General features: G+C 42.7%; 1 protein-coding gene across 3 annotated transcripts in view; it reads left to right on the top strand.

The window, feature by feature from the left end:
- Positions 1–14,355, top strand: part of FNIP1 (folliculin interacting protein 1) — a 177,779-nt gene that overhangs the window by 116,346 nt on the left and 47,078 nt on the right. For 2 of the 3 annotated variants that reach the window (XM_068277430.1, XM_068277432.1), the window contains exons 7-11: positions 283–366; positions 6,593–6,664; positions 6,751–6,886; positions 9,118–9,319; positions 12,508–12,593. In XM_068277430.1, coding sequence (XP_068133531.1) covers positions 283–366; positions 6,593–6,664; positions 6,751–6,886; positions 9,118–9,319; positions 12,508–12,593 — 580 coding nt within the window. The remainder of the gene's footprint in view (positions 1–282; positions 367–6,592; positions 6,665–6,750; positions 6,887–9,117; positions 9,320–12,507; positions 12,594–14,355) is intronic. The other variant, XM_068277433.1, reaches the window with a different exon arrangement.

Here is a 14,355-nt window from a genome sequence, read left to right as displayed (position 1 = left end):
AGGAGCCAAGCACTATAGACTTGGCCAACAGCCAGACCTTCAGCCCGCATTGTCGAATATGTTCGGACAAGTGAAAATGTGGTTGCTATGGTTGGCACTTTCATATTTTCCTAGTTTTATCATTGCTCCATATCCATAGCAGTGAAATTTGTGCTCACTAGCATTCTAATCCAAAGAATTGACCACTATCTTTGTTTTCCCTGTACCTTTTTCTCTTCAGGCTTCTGAACTTCTCTGTTAACTGTATTCTCTTCCATATGTATTCTGCATTTCATCATATAGGTCTGTCTCAGCTCTGCAGCCCCAGGCGGGCATTCTCTGAGCAGGGCCCTCTCCGCCTCATCCGGAGTGCTTCTTTCTTTGCAGGTGTGAAGTGTGGTATTTCCCACTGCATGTTCACCTCAGGCCTCTACTGTGGAAATAAGGAAAGATTAGCAGAAATGCTTGAATAATGCTTAGGATACTTGGATGTTAGGGAGAGAGTGTACAAAACTAACTAGTAGGTAAAACACTTAGGCTAACTTCACACTGTGCGTATTGTGTAAGGCCTGCACTTCAATGTAGGCATAGCACAACACACACTCTGCATGTATGCCTTTCACGTTATTCTTTATTGCATGAAGATCGCTATGGTAATGTACTTGTTAACACTCAGGCTCTCCAGAAGCACACTGTAGATAGTGTGTTTAAATAATGTGTAAAGGAACAGGAAAAGGACACTTCAGTGGCAAATGACCAAACATATATGTTAATTACCCGGATGTGGCTATAACATAATTAATAATAAAGATAAACCTCAAAGAATTGCAATACATTCACTAACATGCACCTTGTCAGCAAATTAGAAGGCAAATTTGTATAGAAGAACAACTGACTCTTGGGTGCATGCTAGAATATTTAATGTAGAAAAATTGTAATGTACAAAAATCGCATATACATATAATTAGAACACATACTACATAAACTGAATTAAAACCAGGACACAAAGGCCCTGAAAAAGCCAAATCCCCCACAACCACATTATAATTTTATGGAGGCTGCAGTCCTCCACAAAGATATAGACCAGGACACCTCTAAAGCAACAGAGGAATTGAGAGCAATGCTCAGTGCAAGATATGTAGACCTATTGGTGTGTAATCCGGTTTCTTAAATGGCCATCCTAAAGGAGCATCTAACAAATCAATGAAATGGGTAAGTTGGACTCAATCGCAGTCCTAAGGATCACATAGGCCTCTTGGATGATTAGGATACACTGTTTGTCAACCTGAGACATCTGCCATCACCTAAAGGAGCATCTAACAAATCAATGGAATGGATTAGTTGGACTCAATCGCAGTCCTAAGGATCACAAAGGCCTCTTGGATGATTAGGGTACACTGTTTGTCAACCTGAGACATCTACCATCACCAGTGTGTAGGTTGCATGGACTCAGTCGCAGTCCCCAAGGTCACATGAACTGTAGCGTGCTGTGCATCCATTTATGACTTATAGTGTGCAGCAAAAAGCATATGCATCCAAAGGATAAGCTATAGCATAGCGGAGGAAGGCAAGCAAGCGTGATGAAAGTAGCTGTCAACACTGTTCTTCAGTATGGCGTGATTGCAAGCTTAAGAACTTAGTGAATGCAGAAGCTCATTCATGTCCAAACAACAGCCACATACAATTGATAAGATGCGGCCGGCCGCAAGGATACTGGTACAAAGTTCATGGATGCATAGTTACCACAACACTGGGTATGCAGGTTCAGATGGTACTGAAGAAAGGTCTAGACTGTAGATGAGATTGTAAATACCGAGCTCTAGGTGGTCCTGGTAGATGGTTAGAGGTTGTGGGGATTGGCATCAGACGCTAGAGCATCTGACCTGTTTCGCTGTCCGTCTGACAGCCTCTTCGGAGATTAGCTAATCTCCGAAGAGGCTGTCAGACGGACAGCGAAACATGGTTTTAATTCAGTTTATGTAGTATGTGTTCTAATTATATGTATATGCGATTTTTGTACATTACTGAACAGCTTCTGTAACAAAAATGCCTGCAAAACCGCTCTCAACTGACGTTTTTCAGAGCGGTTTGCGTTTTTCCTATACTTTACATTGGAGGCAGAAACGCCTCCGCAATCCAAAAAATGCCTCACCCTGGGAGTATGCGTTTCAGCAAAACGCCTCCCGCTCTGGTGTAAACCACCCCATTGAGATACATTGACCAAGCGTATCCGTAGCCGCAAGCGGCTGCAAAAACGCAGAAAAACCCGCTCGGTGTGCACCAGCCTATAGTGTGAACATGCAGTTAAATGCAGTTTTTCTGTCCATCACATACAATGGTACTTTATTTTTGCTGTAGATGCTGAAAGTTATGGAAGTTAATGGCTTAATTTTTGCTCTTAATAATTTGCATCACTTAGACCTCAATAATAAATAGTGGATGGAAGATGTGTATGTTACCTGTAATAGCTAGAATAGCTAAACTTGTTTTAGCTGTCATTTTAGCAGACCTCATGCAGGTAAAGCTCTTTTGGTTTACAGATTTTAGCTCTGTTAAAGGAACACTATCAATTAAGATAACTTTTTTTTAATACTCCATATTAGGGTACACATCACCATTAGTGCTAGAGGCAGTTTATTTATTCACCCAGTTCTCTCTAACTCTCTCCCTGCTTAAAAATCATTCTTCATTCCTCACACAGCTCACAAATATACTTTACTGTGTCACAGCATGCAGGAGAGTCTGAGATGAGGCTGATCTGAGGAGGTAATGGGTAACTAGATGTGCTGTAATATAGCAGTCAGGGAGATGTGTATACAACCCCTGACTGACTGGCTTGCTTGTGATGATGCACTCCAGGCTGCGTCTACTCATAGATTAGCAGCAGATTCGACCATCAGATTCCTGTCAGATGCCTGTCAGGTCGAATCTGACAGGAATCTATCTGATGTGTGCCACACAGTAGGAACAGATTTCCAGTAGATTTCAGAATTAAATCCATTGAAAATCGATCGAAATGCAGTGTTGCACCATTCGATCCTATGCAACCCTATGGGCCATCGATCTGCAGCTGATCGACCCAGATTTTCTGTCCGGACATATCGAGCAAATCGATCCAAATCGGCTGGAAATCGATCAGCCAATCGATCATGCTTTCTGCTGCATCGATTTCCAGCCCATTCGATCAGAACGCACAAACAGATTGAGCACAATGAAGATATGGTACACTGAATCCATGTTCATGGACCAACCAAAACACTATATAATAAAACAGAGGTCCATGCTGAACCAAATAACAAAAAAATGGGTGCAACTCCATGCAAGACCAATAATAAACTTTATTTAAGGAATGCTCATAAAAACAATTAAAAGGGATCAGAGCCCAACATGCTGCGCCCAGCAGGCAATATATACAATACTGTGAGAACAGTGCTAACAATAATATGCATACATCAGAGACTGTCTGACGCGTATCGGACTTCCGTCCGACGAAGGACGGAAGTCCGATACGCGTCAGACAGTCTCTGAGCCCAGCCTCGCTCAGTCGGCAGCAGCATTCTTGGGGTAAGCATATCTAGCAGTTGGTTCGTTTAGTTCATTATGCATTCATTGTAGCTGTGCATCTATGCATGTATTTCTCTTACAGCCCTTCCGGATTAGCACATATTGGAGCTTACTGCTTCCCTTGATGTATGCATATTATTGTTAGCACTGTTCTCACAGTATTGTATATACTGCCTGCTGGGCGCAGCATGTTGGGCTCTGATCCCTTTTAATTGTTTTTATGAGCATTCCTTAAATAAAATTTATTATTGATCTTGCATGGAGTTGCACCCATTTTTTTGTTATTTGGTTCAGCATGGACCTCTGTTTTATTATATAGCATTCGATCAGAACGGTCGAATCGGCCGTTGATCAATGCCTGAAATCGACCAGTGTATGAGCCACTTAAGGCCGCTATGTGGTGTCCCTGCTAAGAGGGAGAGACACTGTTTACAGGCATTATCAGTATATTTATCAGTTAGAGAACAGAAGACAAGGAACACACATTGGTGGAATCATGCCTTATGCTAGGTACACAAGATAACATTTTCTGGCAGATTTACGTGCCAAATCCATTTGTTCCAACATGTCCAATCAGAATTGCGATTGATTTTCCCATCGATTTCCAAACTCAGATCGGACATGTTGGAAAAAATCGATTTGGCAGGTAAATCTGCCAGAAAATTGTATCTTGTGTAACTAGCATCGCCAAAGATTCTTTCAGCAAGGTAATTATTAAACTACTAGTAAAAAGGCCCGCCTGTTAAAAAAACTGGCGCTAGGTCACAGCCGCTACCCCCCGCAATGTGCGCACATATGCGTCCTGCTTGCTCGTTACCCACCACTGTCTGAAGTATATGCACACAGAGCTGCTTGCTTGGCAGTTGGAAAAAGCTGTTGTTTCCCACAATGCAATGAAAACCTCTGTGAACCACAGACGGCAAACTGTCAGATCCGGCCCTGTGTCTTAACTGCCCTGGCTGTGCATTTGCTCAGTACAAAAAAGCCAGGGAGACACAGACAGGGAAACAGGATGACGCAGGGACAGTTAGGTTTTATTATAGAGGATACACTGAAGAGTTGATAGCCCAACACTTTTGTATCTAAAACTAACTGATTTTACAGCAGAGACACAGAGCTGTGTGAGGAAGGAAATTGTTCCTAGTACTTGTGGTATTGTGTGCCCTAACATACAGCATTAAAAAAAAAAGTTGTTTTAATTGATAGTATTCCTTTAAGTGGTGATAATTTTTGCTAAGGGAGATTAAGTAATGCAGAGTGTTAATTCACAACTGCAGGAGCAGTATAAGCAGTTGGAAATAATCTTTAAAAAAAAAAAAACAGGAACATTTTAATCTGGGTGATACTATTTTATTGACTGACTGTAATGGATTTAAAGAATGAACTTTTGACAAAATAAGCTTGTTCAGACTAAAGGTAGCCATACAGCTAGCAATTTGGCTGTACGAACAACCATTCAATTCTATAATTTTATTGAATCGAGAGAGAATCAAGCGTGTTCCAGTATGCCGATCAATGAAAAGTGGCCAATATCATGATGAATCGACAAACTTATTAACTTGATCGAGCGGGAATGTAAGATATCGGTCGATCGCACAGGAATCAGCTACTGTTTACATATCATTCGATCAACACTGAATCGATTTTTGCATTCAGAGCATGGAGGCACAACATCGGTCAGATTGATAAGTGAATCGCATAGGATATCGCTTTCGATCAACCAATAAAACGGATCACTTAATAGATTGAATCAGAATCTCTAGATGTAAGGCTATGATGTACAGAGTCAGGAGGATCAGTCGGGTCTAACGTTTACTCTTTGAACCTATTAAAATCAGCCAATTAATTGTATCATCCTGATTCAAACCCACTTGTCTTAAAAAAAAAAATAAAAAAAAATAAAAAAAAAATGAGGTAAAATAATTTGAACTTATTACGCTTTTAATGAGGGCCCATTTTAAGTCACAGTTAAGGAGTACACTGGAGATTTTTCACCTCATAAGAGAGTATACGTATTGTAACGTCTCCAGTGAGCCGGGCGCAGGGTCGAGCCGAATGACAGCTCACCCATCTGCCGCTCTTAATTCTCGGCAATTCAGAGGGAGATGTAATTCAGCGATTGCCAGAACACCGTATTACTCTTGCACTGGACGCACACTATAGAATTAGACCCTCAGCGGTGCCCAGCTTCAGTATGTAGCGCTGAAACGACCTGCTTGGAGAAGGGAGCCTTATTTCCACAGTAAACTTTCACTCATGAACACTCTTTTGCATGCTTATGTTAATTAAAAAAAAGTACGGTATAATTCTAAATTCATTCATAAGTACGAATTCAGGTGTGTAAAAGCGCAGCTGAACAAAATTAAATTTCATAAATTGCATGTCTGCCCTTTTTTGTGTTAATTTGTGGGAATAATTGATGGGAAGTATCTGTGCTGATTAAAACAGCTATTCAGAAAATCCTTACATCTGTAGAGGCATTTAATTGTGTGAAGTTTGTAATATCTCCACAGATAAATAATAATGTATTGACTATTTCTGCTCTAGTCATAATGCTACCAATATAGTTATTTCTGGATGGCACAGCTGGTGTGTGAATGCTGCTGCGCTTGTCTCACAGGTAGTCTGAAGAAATGGTCTTTTACAATAAATAGCACTTCCCTTGCTACATAGTAAAATAGTTTTTTCATGAATCCATTGACGTGGCAAAAAAAGTTACATTTAGATATCCTCACTAAATACTAGTGTAAACCTGACCCCACCCCCCCCCCACCCTTACACTCTTACTCAAGCGCTGTTTGTAGTATGAGTATCATTTATGGGTATTTTGATGGATTAAAGTAAGGTAAAGTCTTGTTCAGCTGAGCTGCAGCTTTTGGTGGTGGGCTTGCATGACATCTGCACTTAGTTACCAAAATCTCTCACTAGGCATTACCTTCGATTTCCGCTCACTTTACTGCCATAAAAGCTTGACTGGTTATCTCCTTGAGGCTCACAGGGAGAGCACCAGTGGTTTTGTATAACTGACCTTTTCAATTTTGTCTTACAGTCCATAGCAACCCGATGGACATGCCTGGCCGGGGATTTAATGATGACCGAGACAGTGGAATAGCAAGATCTGGTAATTTAATAGGCAGTTGTAATGTATGCACACCCTCTTATATGTATCATGCAATTGATAATATTGTTTTCAATTTCTTTACTCAGCCTCCCTCAGCAGTCTTCTGATTACTCCTTTCCCTTCACCAAGCTCATCCCTTAACAGTAGCTGTGCTAGCAGTTATCAAAGGCGCTGGCGTCGGAGCCAAACTACCAGCCTGGAAAATGGGGTATTTCCTCGATGGTGAGAACAAAAGTCCTGACAGCTAAAATATATTAAACATATCATGTTCTAGTAGCAACTTAGTGGTGATAGAACTTAATACTTGAAGTGAGAGGAATGTGAAAGAATGCTCCTTGTCTGGCTGTTATACACGCAGTCATATATTGGTTTCACTGGTTTGGATTTAACACCTACAGCAGACATGCTTACTGCAAGATACTTTTTCACTTCAAATACCCAGTTTTATGAACATTCTCCAGTGCCCTCTCCCCCTCTCTAATTGTCGTTTAAGCTCAAATGGGTATTTGAAATAAAAAGAGGCAAAATTATGTGAAATGTTCTCATTTTATAGCATCAGGCTTCTGATCTTCTTTCTGGAGCAAGAACGTAAAAACAATTAAGAAAAGAGTATCCACGCAATACTCAGGTGGTATAGATGCTATGTTATTTTTGCTTGTAGCAAAATGTTGTGCATAGAAGGCAAGTAAGAAATACTGGACAGGAAATGGAAGCTTAGATCTTCTGATTTCTATTTTATATTAAACTGGCTGACCTAAGCCCGTTGAAAAACGGGCTCTAGGTCTGTCACTGCACGTGCGCACCTGCGGCGCGCACACATTGCACGCCCGCCTGTTGGCCCCGTCCGCCCCTTGAAGCCGCACATCACTCCCCCTCAGTGTCTTTGCGCACATGCGCAGTTCGTTATGAGCAGGGACACACACACACACACACACACACACACACACACACGCGCGCACCACACACACACACACCTGGAAGCAGACACACTTTGATATTATTATATAGGATTATCAGGAATGATTTAAAATAACTTCTCCCCTTAGTACTGGCTAACATACCTATTGGTTCTGTTACTGGCTTGTGCATTTTTAGGATTTTGCACCTTTGTTCTGTAAATCTTACAGCTATTTGCATCACCACTTCCACTGCAAGACAAGCAACCAATCATAGGCCTAGCTATTGAACCATCCATCTTTACCCCTCTTGGGACATGAGGGCCCTGTCTCCCTTTAAAGGTCACCTGAACTGCAAGGGATATGGAATATGGAGCTTGAACTCTCTGGCTGCAGTAGTATCTGGATCATGCACCTAAAACAATAACATTGCTAATCCAGGCAGACTTCCGTCAGAAACAGAGGCTCAGCAGCACAGCCAGGCAATATGCTTTGTTTAAAAGGAAATTATGTCATCCTCCATATACCTCTCACTTCAGATGTCCTTTAAGGCCCCTTGCACACTGGTCGTATTGCATTGCTCCGCAGTACTCTTCCCGCCACAGCTCGTTTCAAGGGACATGCAAGTCTATGGAGACGGAAGTACCCAAATCGCCGCAATGCCAAGACAAAAGCTGCAGGGCATTACTGCATGAACAGCACTTAACCGCACCGATTATACAGTAATGCAAGTAAATGGGCGACTGAGGCAGTGTGCACTTTCTAGACACTGAGAAAGAAAATGCTCTATGCATGGGTGAAAAGCCAGAACCCACTTGACTCTAAAGCATTTATTTAACCACTTGCCGACCTCGCACTCATACCGCGCATCGGCAAAGTGGCAGCTGCAGGACCAGCGACGCAGATCTGTGTCGCCGGCTGCAGGCTAATTAATCAGGAAACAGCCGCTCGCGCGAGCGGCTGTTTCCTGTCATTTCACGGCGGGGGGCTCCGTGAATAGCCTGCGGGCCGCCGATAGCGGCTCGCAGGCTAAATGTAAACACAAGCGGAAATAATCCTAATGCTACAGTAGCAGCGTTGTAGTAGATAAGCGATCCCCGGCCAATCAGCGGCCGGGGATCGCTGTCACATGACAGCGGGGACCCTGTTAGAGGCTGCACAGGACAGATCCGTTCCTGTGCAGCCTCCGATCTCCGGGGCAGAGAGGGAGAGGGGGAATCCTGCGGTGGAGGGGGCTTTGAGGTGCCCCCCCCCCGCCACCCACAGCATGCAGGAGCGATCAGACCCCCCCCCGCCCCCCAGCACATCATCCCCCTAGTGGGGAAAAAAGGGGGGCGGTCTGGTCGCTCTGCCTGTCATTTGATCTGTGCTGGGGGCTATAGAGCCCACCCAGCACAGATCTGAAAAAACAGCGCTGGTTCTTAAGGGGGGTAAAGGCTAGGTCCTCAAGTGGTTAAACCAAATTATATCCATTGTAAAGTTTTCCTTAGCATTATATTTTTATTTTATTTATGCAAGCAATAGAAACATGAAGTGCATAAATTATTTCTTTTCCAGGTCTGTGGAGGAAAGCTTTAACATGTCAGATGAAAGTTGTGGAAGCAGTCTGGGTACTGCCAGGAAAAAGAAGATTGCCATAGGAGTCATTTTTTCTTTGTCAAATGACGAGGAGGAGACGAGCAAGTTCCACGAGTTCTTTTTTTCTCACTTTCCTCTCTTTGAAAGTCATATGAACAAGTTGAAAAATGCCATTGAACAGGTAAAGTTCCATATACTGTAGCATGCTTCTATGTGTGGAGACTATACTGACCAGTCCTGTTGTATTTTTACCACAACATATGCATATTTGAAGCACTTGAACCAAATCACGATTGAACTCTACTTCGGTGAAGGTTTTTATTGTGAGGAGAGAACTAGGCAAGATTGTTTGAAGAAAAAGCAAAAATTATAGGCTAGTTTTCTAATGCAAGTTCACCTACCTATATAGCCCACTCGAAGTAGCAGAAAGGCTACGTGGGAACTGCCATTTACTTACATTATCTGGTGTGGTCTGAAGCCTGGCCAGTATGCACAGCTCAGACTTTGTGTGCAGCCTGGGTGTACTGATTGATGAATTAAGCTTCAGGAACCAAATCTCAGCTGTTGTGAAACATTCCTTTTTTCACCTAAGGAACATTGCAAATATTGATCACCTCATTCCTCCAGGAGATCATCCAACCCTAGTTAATGCCTTTATCACATCAGGGTTGGACTAATGCAATGTTCTCGATACAAGCCTTCCTAGCAAAGACCTTCGCTGCCTGCAATTAGTACAGAATGCCGCTGCAAGGCTTTTAACAAGCCAACCCCGCCGTTGCTCCTATACTTTGGAACTCCCTGCCACACCCAATCAGGACATCTCCATCCCTGGAAGCATTTAAAGGACTTCTAAGTCCAACTTACAAATCTATTTTTTACTCATCTGGGGCTTCTTCCAGCCCCTCTCAGCCATCTGCGTCCCTTGCCGCAACCCCGGTCCTCGGCATTGTCACACTGGCCGCCCGTGATGATCGCGACCCTGCCGGCGGGTCGGGCCTTCTTTGCCTATGCAGGCATTCGTGCACATCATCTGGCGCACAACTACTGTGCAGGTGCAGTACGCGCGAGATGATGTACACAAAGCGATCATCACGGGCGGTCAGCAGGACAATGCAGAGGGCCAGGGCTGTAGCTGGAGACTCAGATGGTTACGAGGTGCTGGAAGCCGCCCCAGGTGAGTAAAAAATAGATTTCTAAGTTGGCCTTGGAAGTCCTTTAAGTTCAAACTGAAACGCCACCTGTTTAGTCTGGCATTTATGAACACCTGACTATGTAACACAGTCCAGCTTGCAACTATGTATTGGTCTGAGGCATATCTATGTGCTTTGAGCCCTATGGCAAAAACCATCTTTACAAATGTAATTTTATTATATGTTTCTGATGCAAATTGAACGGTTTGTCATCCTCCTGTGCCCAACTATATTTGTGAGATGGGGCTTGCGATTCGATGACAAAAAGAACAAAATGTGCCTCCAATAGCCTCAAATAACATTATTTGTCGCCATCTCGGAGGTAAACACAGGGAGTGGGATTCCCTGTTCAAAACTCCTGCCAGGGGCGTTCTTACAGGATTTCCAAAACTGCCATTGGGCAGCTCTCTCTCCCTGTCTGTGCCCCCTGCCACTCCCCCTCCTCCATGCACACTGGATGAGAGAATGAATTTCTCATCTCAGAGTTGTGACCTATAGGTCACGAAAGCGAAAGTGGGCCAGTGCGGCCCACAGGAACAGAGTGGACCAGTGGTTTTTGCAGCAACCTGATCCGCTCAGCCCCACCGGGGCCCACCTCAAGCTCTCTTTAAGAACTGGAGAACAGTGCCCCCCTTTCTTATTTTGTCCCTGTTGGGGTGCTGGGGACATTGTTGAAATATTTGTGAGGAAAAAAAAAAAAAAAAAAAAAGGACTCTTTCAACCACAGATATTGATTGCGGTTTACTCCTATATTACAAAACTGATTTTCCATACATAGCAGTGCACTTTTTTTTTTGTGATCAGCGATGGTCACGTTGTGAATGCAATTCTCCGACAAGGAGGTTGATGTTATCATTGGAGATCGCTTAGTAATGCTTTTGCTATGTGATTTTCTTGCATTCCCCCTGACTTAAAGAGGAACTCCAGTGAAAATAATGTAATAAAAAGTGCTTTATTTTTACAATAACTATGTATAAATGATTTAGTCAGTGTTTGCCCATTGTAAAATATTTCCTCTCCTTGATTTACATTCTGACATTTATCACATGGTGACATTTTTACTGCTGGCAGGTGATGTCAGTGGAAGGAGATGCTGCTTACGTTTTTGGCAATTATTTCCCACAATGCAATGAGGTTCACAGACTGGAAACTGTCAGGACCGTGGTCCTGACATCACCCTGTGGGAGGGGTTCCACCGCAATATTAGCGATACAAGAACCCCTGATGATGATCCGTTTAAGAAAAGGAAAAGATTTCTCATGGGAAAGGTGGTATCAGCTACTGATTGGGATGAAGTTCAATTCTTGGTTTCGGTTTCTCTTTAACATAAGCTCAACAAAAATACAGCAAGCAATATATTTTCATTTAATTAAAGATCAAATCACATTGAATTACTGCAGTGGGAACTGCAACCACGTTGATAGTCATGGACTCCTTTCGGGAAAGGCGCTGGAAAATCTAGTCCAATCCAATTTTAGGATTGGAATGAGCTCAGTGGAAAAGGGCTCTAACAGATTCGAATCCTTTTTAATTTTAAGTTTCTGCTCAAGTTCCATTTTAAAGCAAATTTGAAGTGAAAATAAACGTATGAGACAATGAATTGTATGTGTAGCACGGATAGTACATAGAATATTCGTAACAAATAAGAGTCTCACATTTTTTTTTTATCAGTTATAGAGCTTTATTTATAAAATTGAAATATTGTGTCACATTTGCAGTTTAAACACCACACTCTATTTTAAGCTGTAAAACAAAGCAGAAGTAATGACCCTTTGAACTTTTCTGCAGTTGAACCTTATCTCATGCTGTCTTTCACTGTTTCTTGGCTGTTTAAGCTCTTCAAAAAACAGGACTGAGTTTGACCAAGTTGGTCGAATAGCTCAGAGAAGCTCTTTTGCATTGAAGACAACAATTTTTTTTAACTCTGTACTGGAAAACAATGTGAGACTCTTTTCTTTGCTACTTATCTTGTATTTGTTAGCCGTACTACACATACAATTAATTATCTCATGTTTATGTTCACTTCAGATCTGTTTTGAGTACTGGTAATATAAAGATTTGTAAAATACCAAGCGCCTGTATGTTTATAAGCATAGCTACAAGACTTTTAATAGATTAAGTTTACTTGTGGTTGCTGATAAATAGATTCTGATAACCTCAACATTTGTCTTTCTGTTAGGCAATGAAAATGAGCCGTAGATCAGCAGATGCCAGTCAGAGGAGTTTAGCATACAACAAGATTGTGGAGGCCTTGAATGAATTCCGGTTAGTATGTTTTCTCATTATGTTTTGTAAACTGTAGAATTTTTAGTGTAGCCTAGATTTTACTGACTCAGTACATCAGTAAAGCAGAGCTGTCGCCTAGCTGTACAAATGTCATTCAGGATATGAAAATACTGAGGTACCTTAGCATTCTAAATGAAAAATTGTATGTTTCAGTGGTTATTCTGCATTCTTTCTCGGTCCACAGACATGAAATTAGAACTCTGTAAGGTACAATTAACGCCAGACTTGTGTCACAGAAACAGCTGAGGTTGTTGCAACTGCCACCTGTACATACATTTTACCCTTTGTGCTGATTTTTGGTTTTTTTTGCATAAACCCCACTATTTCCATTATACTTTCATGTGTGCTCTATTAAGAGATTGAAATGGATAAAACCTTTTATCTAAATAGTTGTGCTTTTGCTCTAATTATAATATTCTATTATATATTAACTCCTTATAGCTCACCGGTCCTATGTACTATATTAACAGGTTTTCCATGAAGCACTTGAAAGCATTTGTATATATATTAAGGCCACAGAAAGAAAAAAAACAATCTGTTTTTGTCTTCCCAACCTCAAAACAAAACTCTCAGCATTTAGCCAAGTCATGAGATGCAAACATTTGCAGTTTTGGTCACATTTTTTAGAAACATGAGATCGCTAACATCTTTTTGTTAGTTTTGTTTTTCCTGTAATAAGTGTTATAGGACCCATTTCCATATGTGCCAGCATGCTTCTCTGAGATGCACGCCGGCATTTATTTTGATGTGAGTACGCATGCGAATCTGCACGACTATGGGGATTCTCATACGCAATGCGAAAAATTGCTGCCAACTGTCTCGATCATTCTCCTGTCGTCGGGAGCATCCTGCGCATCTACAGCATGATAAAATCTCGTACTACGCATGCGCAGGATGCTCACGGCGATGTGAGCGTGTGTTCTCTATAGCACTCCCATCGCCCGGAGCTTCTTGTGCATGTGGAATTCGAGATTTTTAAGATGGGAGAATTATCGAGAATGCATGCGGACAGGGATGCGCAGAAGCGGTGGCCATTGACTTGCTGAGTCCCCAAAACATGGAAGAGGATTGCTGCTTGGGACTGGAGGATCGGTTTGTCATGGAGTGGACTCAGGGTGGCTGCATGGGGCTGGTAGAAGCCCCAGGAAAGTTAAACTGGCTTTTTTCGATTACTATAGTATTCCTTTAACCAGCTGGGCGGTATGGACGAGCTCAGCTCGTCCATCACCGCCGGAGGCTGCCGCTCAGGCCCTGCTGGGCCGATTTTCATCAAATAAAAAGCAGCACACGCAGCCGGCACTTTGCCAGCCGCGTGTGCTGCCTGATCGCCGCGAAAGAGGGTCCCCCCAGCCACCTGAGCCCTGCGCAGCCGGAACAAATAGTTCCGGCCAGCGCTAAGGGCTGGATCGGAGGCGGCTGACGTCCATGACGTCACTCCGCTCGTCGCCATGGCGACGAAGTAAACAAAACACGGAAGGCCACTCATTGCGGCCTTCCGTGTCACTTTTGGCCGCCGGAGGCGATCAGAAGAACGCCTCCGGAGCGCCCTCTAGTGGGCTTTCATGCAGCCAACTTCCAGTTGGCTGCATGAAATAGTTTTTTTTTTTTTTATTTTAAAAAAACCCTCCCGCAGCCACCCTGGCGATCTTAATAGAACGCCAGGGTGGTTAAGCAGCATTTATGCAATACTAACAAAGCCAACGCCTATTTCATTGCACATTTTATATTTACATTCTGTTTG

This window comes from Hyperolius riggenbachi, chromosome 3 (assembly GCF_040937935.1).
Source record: "Hyperolius riggenbachi isolate aHypRig1 chromosome 3, aHypRig1.pri, whole genome shotgun sequence".
Taxonomy (NCBI): domain Eukaryota; kingdom Metazoa; phylum Chordata; class Amphibia; order Anura; family Hyperoliidae; genus Hyperolius; species Hyperolius riggenbachi.
This window is presented reverse-complemented; position numbering and strand designations above follow the sequence as displayed.